Genomic DNA, 12,070 nt, shown 5'->3' on the forward strand with positions numbered 1-12,070 from the left:
GGGAAAGGAACAGGTGGTCTGAGATCTGTGATTTTGAGGCCAGCCTGGTCTACACAGTCAATTCCAGATCAGCCAGAGCTACATGGTGAGACCCTATCTAAAGACAAGGAAACAAATAACCCTGCTTCATCAGCTGGTTAGTCCTGGCATTCCGCTCTGTGTTGAAGCCATGACTAGGGGATCCCTGAGACCAAGAGTGATAGTGGAAGTATAGCTCCCCTGTACCCTCAAACACTGACAATATCCAAGGCAGAGGGGAGGGGCATTAATTACTGCAAAGGATTTTTTTCTGAGTAGGTGGTGGTGCTGGGAACGGAACCTGGACATGCCCAGTATGCACTCTACCTCCAACATGTAAAAGTTCTTTTACAAAAGCCTTTATTTTTCCATCAGTAGTAAACGGCTAAGGCCATATGCTGGGACATGGCCGTCACATCCCAAAGCCGAGTGGTACGTACTAAACACCTCCAGTGTGCACACAATCTCGGGTACTGTTTCAAAACAATGATTAACAAGAATGCAGCCTGTCCCTCACAGGTGAAGTCACAAAGAGAATGGCACACAAAGGTTTGCCTCACTGTCTTTGGTGGTTACCTATTATCAGAAACGCTAGGAGGCCATATACAAGTGCAACTGAATTAAAACATGTAATTCAGTATCTAAGTTCATACCTGTTTAAATAATACTTCGATAAAAGCATGAGGTTCGATACAAGTTTTTCTGTTCTGTCTTAAAAAATGTATCTTTTAAGATTTTCAAAAATTTCATATATATACACATATGTGTGTGTGTGTGTGTGTATGTCAGTGTATATAAGGGTGTCGAGGGAAGACAGAAGACAGCATGACATCCCTTAGAGCTGAAGTTACAGATGGTAATGGTAATGAGCCAGCTGAAGAGGGTGCCAGGACTCAAACCTGAGTTGTTTGCAAGAGCAGTATGCGCTCTCACCGGGTGAGCTACTTTCCAGCCTGCTTGTCTTTTTTAAAGACAGGGTCTCATATCCCAGGCTGGTGACCTTGAACTTCTGACCATCCTGCTGCCGCCACCACCCCCTCACAGGTGCTGAGATGTTTCTTGATGCCAGGGATGGCCCCCAGGGCCTGATGTGTGCCAGCAAGCACTCTGTCAACAGAGCTCTCTCTCCAGACTTGAAAAAAATAATGAGTGCTTTACTGGAAGCCCAGACCAAAACCAAGCTACTGTATTGTATTTGTGAAGGGTGGAGCCAGTGGTCCCCTTATCTGTGGCTTCCCATTCTGTGGCTTCAGTTTCTTATGGCCAATGAGAGAGAGCACGGACGTATCTACATGAACACAGTATGTTATCTTGAGAAGGAGCGGAATCCCACGTCCTCAACTTTACAGTTTGTTTGTTCCGGTTTGGTTCTTTGCAGTGCTGGAGAGGGTGCCCAGGGCCTTGTATATGGGCAGCAAGAACTTACCACTGAGCCACACCTCCCAGCACACAGCTTTTATTATACTATATTGTTACAGTATTAGTGACTGTTAGTCTTTAATGTGTCTAATTTAAGAGTTAAAACTTTATCATAGGCATGTATGTACAGGGGAAATAGCATACGGAGGATTAGGTACTAGTCATATCTCACACATCCCGGCCAGCCATAGAACACACCGCTCACGGATAAGGATGGATTCCTGTACATATGCTCTAAGAAAGATCTTAGCCAAGCCTGGTGGCTCTATGAGCTCAGCATTTGGGAGATGGAAGTGGGAGGATAAAGAGTTCAGAGTCGTGAGGCAGTGGTGGACACGCCTTTAATCCCAACACTTGGGAGGGAGAGACCAGCAGGATCTCTGTGAGTTCACGGCCAGCCTGATCTACAAAGTGAGTTCCAAGACAGTCAGGACTGTTTCACAGAGGAAAGAAACCCTGCCTCAAAAGACAAAACAAAACAAAACAACAACAACAACAAAAAAGAGTTCACAGTCATCCTTGGCAACATAATGAGGCTGATTTTCATGAGACTCTGTCTCAATAAAGTATAATGAAGAAAGAGAGGAAGGAAGGAAGGAAGGAAGGAAGGAAGGAAGGAAGGAAGGAGGGAGGGAGGGAGGGAGGGAGGGAGGGAGGGAGGGAGAGAGAGAGAGAGAGAGAGAGAGAGAGAGAGAGAGAGAGAAAGAAAGAAAGAAAGAAAGAAAGAAAGAAAGAAAGAAAGAAAGAAAGAAGAGAAATAATCTTGAGTCAGGCGCAGACCTGTAATCCCAGCACTCCTACGGCTGAGGCAGGAGGATCATGATGAGTTCATTATCAGCTTGACTACTTAGTGAGACCCTGTCTCAGCAACAAGAGCAAACCACGAGCTATAAGATCCTTATACTTTCTAATGCTCTTCCATGTTTTTCACTGTGCCCTGCTCCATTCTTTCTTGAATGCTGAGGTGCTGTCCCTAAGCTATTAATAAGCTCACCAGATTCATGCACACAGGTATAATGTCCACGGAATGAGATGCACTGCCAGGGTTTGAAGACGATTATGACATCAGTTAGAGACCTCAGCTCCCCATCCCTCATAACAGGTGAGCTGGACACAGGCGCAGAACAAGTGGCCACTCACCTTGAAGTGGAAGGAACTGGCCGGTGACCCTACGGAGCTGCACTCTGGTTTCACTCGGTTGCTGTAGTTCTGGGCCTTGGAGCTGACATTCTGGTTGGACATGCGGTCATCAGTGATGGGGCAGATGAAGTAGTCCTCATCATCGTCACTGTCTGTGTCAGACTCCCCATTGTGGCCGGCTCGGGAGGACCCGCCACGGTCAACACCTTCCAGGGGGAAGATGAGGTCTTCGTCTGCCATGTTTCAGGGGAGCCCGTGTTACTCGAGGGGTCTGCTGTGCAGCCAGAGTTACTGCGCAGGAGCAGCAAGGACAGTCCTGTGAGGGGGGAAGCAGAGCGGAGGGCGTGAGGGTGGTCGAGGTACCTGCGGATGCTGAAGACGGCCACACCGGCAGAAACCCAGAGCAATCATGTGGAGAGGCTGTTAGCAACAAGCTGGCAATATGGTGGGAACACCGCAAATGTCCGCGCCTGCTGGCCCAGCCCTTTCACTTGAGAGAACTCTGAGCGCTTGGGAACCAGAAGTGCCTCACAGTCAGCCATCTTCAAGGACATAAACCATATGGAATCCCTCCTCCTCTTAGGACCCTCCAGCAACCCCCCTCACAGAAGGACTAGAACGCAAATCCTAAGCTACACCAGCTGGGCCCCTGCAGCCCCGCCCATCATCCTCGGGCCTTAGCTGCTCTTCCTGGGACACTGGTTTCTTTCCACTCAGTGAGCACATCGAGGGCGTCCCCACCCCAAGGCCTTTGGACTCTTTCCCTGAGCCTGGAACAGCCTTCTGTCTCATTTCTCGTTATGGGGGCTGTAGCCCAAAGGATGACACTTCAGAAAAAACTCCAGATTCCCTGTTGTCTTCTCAGTGATCGTCCTGAGTTTAAACTGTCCTGTACTTTATTTTCTTACACTTTTTTTCCTATTGAAAATAGATTTTTTTTTACATAATATATCCTGATTACAGGCTTCCCCTCCTCTACTCCACCCAGTTCCTTCCCACCTCCCCTCCTACGTGGATTCACTTCCTTTCTGTCTCTCATTAGGAAAGAAATTGTTTCTAAGGGATAATAATAAAATATAACAAAATAAAATATAATATAACCAAAACTATTACATAAAAGTTGGATAAGACAAACAGAAAGGAAAGAGCCCAAAAGAAGGCACAAAAATCAGAGACACTCACTCGCACATCCAGCAATCCTGTAAAAACACTAATCTGGAAGCCATCATCTATACGCAGAGGACCTGGTGCAGACCCTTGCATGCCCTGGGCACGCTGCCTCGTTCTGTGAGCTCACGCCTTGTTTTCTTGGTGTCCTCTATCCTCTCTGGCTCTTACTGCTACTGGTGGGGTTCCTCAAGCCCTGAGGGGAGGGATACAATGGAGACATCCCATTTAGGGCTGAGTGTCCCAAGGTCTCTCACTCTCTGCACATCTGGCTATGGGTCTCTGTATTTGTTTCCATTTGCTGCTGGAGGAAGCTTCTCTGATGATGGCTGAGCAGGGCACTGACCCATGAGTATAGCAGAATGCCATTAGGAGTCTTTTTTTTTTTTTTTTTTTAAATAACAGTAGTATTTGGCTTTGCTCTAGGTCCCTGGGCTACCTAGTCTCAGGTTCTCGGTCACCCAAGCAGTGAAGGGTATGGGTTCCACCTCATGGAATAAGTCTTTTACTTATTTTGTGTGTGCTTATATGTACATGTACAGCTATGTGCCTGTCACAGCGCAGGCGCAGAGGCCAGAGAACTACTTGCAGAGGCTGACGGACTCCCATCAGGCTTTGCAGCGGATGACTTTATCTGCTGAGCCATCTTGCAGGCCCTTTTCCTTCTGTTAGCCACACGCTCACTGATTGGCCTAGAAGTGCCTGGCACAGACAAGACATTTGATGTGCTTCCCCTCAGTAAATGAACACCCCTGCAATTGTCCCCTGGAACTCCAATAACTCAATAACAGCAAGAAATTGCTAGTGTCCCCAAATATCCATCAGCGAAGGCCTGTTATATAAATTATAGTATTTCTTTCTACGAAATAAGGTACTGTGTGATGGCTAGAAGTGGGGAGGTTCAGCACCCAGGGACACACCAACACGCCAGGGGACAGTGTGGCAAGACTGTAAAGAAGGAAGGTCTTACACTTGCAGGGCTGACTTCCAGCCAGATACTAAAATGACTGAATTCGTCAAGAATGATCTTCAACACATGGGGCTGGAGAGACCCTGAATCCCTTCCTTACAGTGCATGCAAATGTTCTACGGAAACAGACTAAGGCATAAGAGCTAAACTCAGGAAATACAGGACATCTTCAGAATCTTCATAATAAACAGAGACTTGGGTGCAGGCAGTGGGGGTGGTACTGGGGACTTGCACATGCTAGGCACACGCTCCAGCCTAGCCCTCGGGTGTTTCGGTTTTCTTTGACATAAGTTTTATTTTATATAGTGTCCTTTACCTTTCTGTGTACCCAAGCTGGCCTTTAACTCACAATGTCTCTGCTGTCACCACTTCTCAGGTGCCTAGACTATAGGTAATTTGTGACCATAATCAACAGGATTTCTTCAACATGGCAGCCAAAGTACCAGTAACAAAAGAATAAATAATTAAAATAAAAAGCTTGTGTGTGATGAAGGACACTGTCATATAAGAGGGGAGCTGAAGACGGCTCAGTGGGTAAGAGCATTTCTTGCTCCTGCAGAGCACTGGGGTTCAGCTCTCAGCACCTATATGGTAGCTCACAAGCATTCATGATTCCAATTCCAGGGGACCTGACACTCTCTTCTGGCCAGACACACATGGGGTATGCATACTCACAGGCAGGCAAAATACTCATAAAAAGTAGCCGGCGGTGGTGGCGCACGCCTTTAATTCCAACACTTGGAAGGCAGAGGCAGGCGGATCTCTGAGTTCGAGGCCAGCCTGGTCTACACACTTGAGTTCTAGAACAGGCTCTGAGAGCTATAGAAACCGTGTCTCAAAACTAACTAACTAACTAACTAAATAACTAACTAAATAAATGAAATCTGAGAGAGAGTGAGAGTAACGCAAAGGCCGACTTTCTTCTCCGGCCTATGATGGGTGCTCATGGCAGAGACAAACATAGAAGAGACACACACATACAAATAAACAACAAAAATAAACAACCTACAAAATGAGAAAAAAGGTTTTCAAATCATGAACTCATATGATAAGGGACTCAACAAAGAACTCTTACAATCAACAAACGCAATAAAAACAGCCAAAGGATTTGGACACTCATTTGTCTGGAGCTGAGTGTGCTAGGGCATGCCTTTGGAAATCTCTTTAGAAACTGAGGCAATGAGATCATAGGCTTAAGACTAGCTGGGCTAGAGAATGAGATACTGTCCAAAAACAACAACAACAACAACAAAAAACCAACAATCTCTCTTGGAGGACTTGAGTTCAGTTTCCAGCCAGTACCCATCTTGGTACTTACAATTGTCTGTAACTCCAGATTCAGTGATCTGACACCCTCATCGGGCCTCCACAGTCATATGTTTATACCTGCACATATATGTATATACACCTGCACACATGCAGAGAGAGACACCCTCATCTGGCCTCCACAAGCACATGTATATACACGCACATATATGTATACCACATGCACATATGCACACAGAGAGAGAGAAAGCAAAAAGAATTTTTGCCCCCACACAAGTAGCTGGTGTACACATGAAAAGGTATCATTAGGAAAATACGAGTGAAAGTCACACACCACTAGGATGGATATAATTTTAAAGCTGGACCATAATAAAAGTCAGCAAGGACGTCCAGGAACTGGAACCCACAGTTGCCAGTGAACCCACAAAATGGTGCACCTGCTATGGAAAAGCCAGACAATTCCTCATGGCCCAGCAATTCTGCTCCCAGGATGCAACTCAAAAGGAACGAAAACGTGTCCTTACAGCCACTTGCAAGCAAGCTGGGCATGTGGCTCATGTCTGTAACCCCAGCATGCTGAAGGCTGAGGTGAGAGGATTGCAAGTTCGAGTTCAGCCTGGACTACATAGTGAGTTCCAGACAGGCCCACCTAGGCTACACAGGAAGACCCTGTCACACGCACACAGAAGGGGAGAGGGGTTGCCAAGAGGCTTAGTGGGTAAAGGTGCTTGCTGCACAAGCCTGGCAATGAGAATTCATCAGAACCCACATGACGGAAAGAGAATTGAATCCTCAAAGAGTCCTCTGACCTCCACAAGCACACCAAGGTACATGTGTCCCTGTATACGTATTATGTATGCACACACACAATTAAGCAAATGTTTATAACCTTTACACAAATGTTCCTAGTGTCCCTACATCCGGCATAGTGTTTAGTTTTGTCTCAGCCATCTCTTTCTTCCGAGGCCTTGGCACTTTCTTGGCAGCTACTGAAACAGAACATACGTTTACATTCTAACAACTCAGTACAAACTCCTAAAATGGAAATTAAAATCTCAAAACCCTGTACTTAGCCTTTCTTGATAGAATGCATTCAGTGAACTTCTATTTATCTTTTTATTTGCTTCCTCGGCGTGCTGGCCACACACTGATTTCTCTGCTCCCAGTTTGAAACTTCATGTCAGCTGCCAAGTTTGTTTCTTACCCTCAGAGCAGGAGAGTCAACAGTCTGGGACAGATGCCAGAGCCACCTGATCCTCTTTGGGGCTTGAAGCTCCTAAACCCAGAGACTGCTGTGTCTCAGTCACCCTTACAGACTGGGACAGTATGGTGCCCATAAAGCCAACAGACTCAACCAGGTCAATGGCCCTGGGAGCTAGGATGGTGCCACACCCACAATGTCAGCTGTGACACCAAGAAGTGTGGCTCGGAGCTGAGATGCAGAATGTGGCCACTGGCGCAGATCAGGGCTCTGTGGTCATACTAAGCTCCCAGCCCCTACCTGCCCATCCCTCCCCCACTGCTTGACAGTGGCAGCCGCTGTGAGGGGAAGTGGTCTGTCTGCCTCCACAGCTAGCTCACAGAAGCCTTGAGACAGAACCACAGATAAACACCCTCCTGACCCCAGGGACCAGGAACCGCTGCTGACAGCAGCTGTGACTGCCTGGCACTATGCCTTATACCCAGCAGGCGCTTGGTACACATCCAGAACCGAGAGAACCCGGTGTGGCGAGTTTCAGTGTGTTACGAATCTGCTCTTAAGGAAGCTGAGACAGCACCTGTCAACTGTCAAAGCCGTTTGCTCCTACAGAGCTAAGCACATAGCCTCTCAGATAAGGGCTGCATTTTCCAGACTACTTTACAGCCAGGCAAGACCATGAGTTGTGAGACTTCTCCTGGGGAGACGTGAACAACTGTCCTTTCTCTCCTAACAGGGCGGTGATAACAGACAAAAGAAATGTCCCTCCAAGCGGACCAAAGGGGTTACTCACGACCAGGAGCAGGGGTGACTCAGAGGCGGCTCATCATCTACAGTCTGCCCCAGCACGGTGAGAACTCAGAAAGCTACAACCTGGAGCTCCGTGCCTCCCTTGTGGGCCGCGCCCCGGCTGCAGAGTCTGTTCCCCAGCATGCTCACTGTCTATACGTCTGCAGGAGCAGCCTGACCAGTCTTTCTGAGCTTCTCCCTCCAGAGGGGAAGTCTGAGTTCTGTGGAAATGTTTTCACAACACCATACACCCAGGGTGAGCTGACTGACTCAGAAGCAGAAGGCCGTATACAACTTTGGGGAGGGGTTGGTTGTTGTTTTTAACATTTTTATTTGATTTGCTTAGCTGGGGTTGGGGGCACACTACAAAGTTCATGGGGAAGTCAGAGAATAGTGGGAGTCTCCTTTACCACGCGGGTTCCAGGGACCAAACATAGGCCATTAGGCTTGGCTGCAGGCGCCTCTACACTATGAGCCTTCTCCTTGGCCCCTTAGGGAAAGATGTTTAAAAGCTAGAATTCTAGCTAGAATGCAGGTGTGGTTGCTTGAGTTTAGGCAGCTCTGTTAGGCCATGAGGTACAAGCCACACCCCAAGGTTGGCAGACGCACAACACACAGGTCTCATATTGTGGGACAGCATCCTAGTCATGGGCTCATGCACACCATACTTTGATATCAAAACCTGTAAGATCATAATCTATTGCACTCGCTGTTCCTTTTTCCCTTACTACAAGCTGCTAATTGTACTGGTTCCAGCCACACTTCCATATGCCTAGATGCCTGGCTGGGGACATGTGAAGAAAACTAGCCACGGTGCAAAGTTGGAACTTGGTGGCTTCATCTCCCCTCGGCACATGAAGACAGACACCTGGGGCAAATCAGATTTCTCCAGATACTAAGAAACTCCAGCAGCCCTTACCTCAGCTTCCAACTCCAGTTCTGCCCCCGCCCCGCCCAGCCCCCCGCTCCGTCCCATAGCAAACTCAATCTATTATGGGCTCCCAAATCCAAGGAAGGAGAAAGACCCTAGTTCACAAGACATGAGAATTTTCCAGAAGCTGCTCACTTAGGTACTCACAACATCCCCTCCCATCCTGACACACCTGGGGAGAAGTGTCTGCAGAGAAGCAGCTGGCTCAGATTCTGTCCCTGCCTCGCTCACTGCCATCGACCTGGGGTGCAGAGTCATAACCGTCAGTCAGCATACTAGTATAGGCCAAAATGCGGGGACGACAATTATCATCTGTGTAAATTGGGAGGCTGAGCCTTAGGTCCCAGCCAGATGGGGACCTGGATGTCTGGGAAGCAGCAAAACCAGGCTTCCTCAGGGGTCTACAGCAAACAGCTGTTCTCTGGAAGCCAGGGCTCCTCTGTGTCTTGCTATGCTGGAATCCTGAGGCAGCTGTGGATGTAAGAGACTATGCTTGGAATGCCCAAAGCAAGGCCTACAGGTCAAGGGGCAAACCACAGTGGCGGCTGGATCACCTTGGGGCTCACCCTCAGTGCTCGGGGTTGCCGTTCTGGGGCAGCAAACGTTGCAGCACCCCAGAGCCACTGCTACTACTGTCCTGCTCTGACTAGTGCCCATGTAGGATATGCCCAGAAACCTTTGCCCACAGCATAGGACGCGCAGACAACTATAAACACCTGCTCTCAAGATGTACTTGCTTCTACTCAGGAACACGTGGTTAGAGGAGCTGGGATCCAAGCTGTTCCAGCACACCTGCGCTTGCTTCTGGGCTCTATGATTGATCGTCACTGGTTAGCATCATTATGGCTCAATCACAGTGATTGTTTCAGAGGTCATGAGGCTCATTGACTGTCTATAACTCCAGTTCCAGGGGATCTGACACCTCTTCTGACCTCCAAAGGCACTAGGCCTCACATGGTACACATACATGCCTGCATGCATGCAAAAACAAAGTACTAATAAACAACAACAAATCCCTAAACATACAAGGCAGAGCTGGGGATATAGTATCCACCTACTGTGTATAATGTGGGCCTGAGACCAGTGGCAAAGAGGAGAGGAGGAAGAAAAAAACAACTATTTTGAGTGCTGGGGCTGTGGCTCAGTGACAGAACCCTTGCCTAGTTAGTATATGCAAGGACTGGGCTCCATCCCAGCACTAGGAAAAAGGAAAGCACATGGTTAAAAAATAACACCCCCTTTCCTGTCAGGGCCACTTGTAATGCCACAGGTCATGATGTATTTCTCAACTCTTGTGAACAACCTTTGCAGCTACGAGTAGAGCAAAGCTTCCCACACTCAGATGCTGCTACAATGTTTCCCACTATCCTGGGGGCGGGGGCTCTCTTACCACCTAAGTCAAAATCACATACTTTCCTGTCCTTGTTGTTTCCTATTAAATCTACTTCTCGAACTCTGCACCACCCTGCCTCACCGGGTCCTCAGTGCTGCTCAGTGCTGGGCTCGGAGCTGTACTATCACATCCGACTTCTACGTCCTAAGATTTTTCAGCGTGGGTTTCTTGGTATGATCATCAGGGCTTAGCCCCACTCCACCCCCGCTGGTGGCTCTGCCTGATCCATCAGGTGCCAGGCAGGAACTTTATGCCCAGCAGAATTGTCAGCACCTTCCTCAGAGTCTAGCATTGAGTTCCTGCCAAGAGACGGCGGGATAATGGGACTTTGCTGTTGCAGATGGATAAGATGCAAAGAAAAAAAATCCTGAGAGGATTTTTCTAGAAACAAGACAAACCAGACATTTGAAGGGCTGGCTGCATGCCAGGTGCTCCACTCAGCATGTTTGCATGTGTGTGACAATGACAGGAGCCACCGTCACCCCTTTCCCACCCTGCTCTGCTTCCCTCTAAGAAGTGAATAAATTTCACAGAGAAAATGAGGATCAGAAGAATTTAGTAACTAGTCCAAGGTTGTTCATCTGGCCATGGCAAAATTAGGACTTGAACTTAGATCTGTTTGTCTCAAAGGTCTCGTCAGGTCACCTTAAACTCTTTTTTGATTTTTCGTGACTTGGTTTTCCTTCTTGGGGTTTCACCCATGTCACCAGGCCACTGACTTCCCAGGTGGTAACACCTCGGTGTCCCATATGCCAGCCGGAGATGGCTGGCTTTTTTGTAGTTCATTCCTGCGACCTGCACAGATGGTTTGTGCCAGGCTTGGCACTCTCTCTGGGCGGTAGTTGGAAGAGTGAGACACCATTCCTGTTGTGTGAACATTCAGTCTGGCCTGTGTAAACACAGAGCACGTCCTGAGAAGCGAGGCTCACTGTAGACCTGTTGTGACCAGCCAGGAGTCCACCAAGTCCTGGGGACACCAAGCCAGTGCAAAGAAGATGATTAAACATTAAAATCCAAACCCAAAGCCCCCTTGTGCATGCTGTTCATTGAAGCTATAAGGACAATCTTTTTCTGCTTTGAACTCTAAAATGTCATTTGCTGATTTTGAAACAAAGAACTCTTGCACAACGACAAATCTGTGTGTCCAGGCTGCAGTGCTTGTATTTCAGGAGAATGAACGTTGACTTAGCCCTTGGCATTCCAAACAGGCTGCTGTGCCTGCCAGCCAGGAAGCTGATGCCTGTGCCCCTGTGTAATGGATGGAGAAGGGGGGTACACACACACACACACAGGGCAGAGGTCATTGAGTCTCCTGCTCTATCATACACCACCTTATTCCTTTGAGATGGGGTCTCTCAATGGGGCTGGAGCAAGGCCAGCAGCCAGCAAGTCCCAGGAATTCTCCTGTCACCTGGCTACATCCCAGTATAGGTGCTGGGGCCTGAACTCAGTCCTCACGCTTACACAGCGTGCTCTCTTCCCCAGGAAGTACGGTTTCTCTGCTCTGTGTAGAGAATGAGCTAGTGCAATTCTTATAGGGGCAACATGTCATGTGGGAAGTCAAACATTTAGCAGCATCAGTGGTCTCCACCTACTAAATGTCAACTGCATTTGAATAAGAACAACGGAAACTCCCGATGTTGCCATGAGCCAGGACGGAGTGGAACAGCCCCAGGCTGGAGCCTGTTCCAGTCACGTGGCAACTGGTAGCTGCTGCTGCAAATGACCCAAGCGCCTGTCTCACAGTTGGGGGGCAGGGTTCTGAGGGTTCCACAACCA

The 12,070-nt window shown here is 48.3% G+C and overlaps 1 protein-coding gene across 2 annotated transcripts in view; it reads right to left on the minus strand.

The window, feature by feature from the left end:
- Positions 1-12,070, minus strand: part of Eef2k (eukaryotic elongation factor 2 kinase) — a 61,338-nt gene that overhangs the window by 44,685 nt on the left and 4,583 nt on the right. For both annotated transcript variants that reach the window (XM_057779280.1, XM_057779281.1), the window contains exon 2: positions 2,578-2,893. In XM_057779280.1, coding sequence (XP_057635263.1) covers positions 2,578-2,817 — 240 coding nt within the window. In that variant the 5' untranslated portion in view covers positions 2,818-2,893. The remainder of the gene's footprint in view (positions 1-2,577; positions 2,894-12,070) is intronic.

The sequence above is a fragment of the Chionomys nivalis genome, chromosome 8, assembly GCF_950005125.1.
Source record: "Chionomys nivalis chromosome 8, mChiNiv1.1, whole genome shotgun sequence".
NCBI classification, from domain to species: Eukaryota; Metazoa; Chordata; class Mammalia; order Rodentia; family Cricetidae; genus Chionomys; species Chionomys nivalis.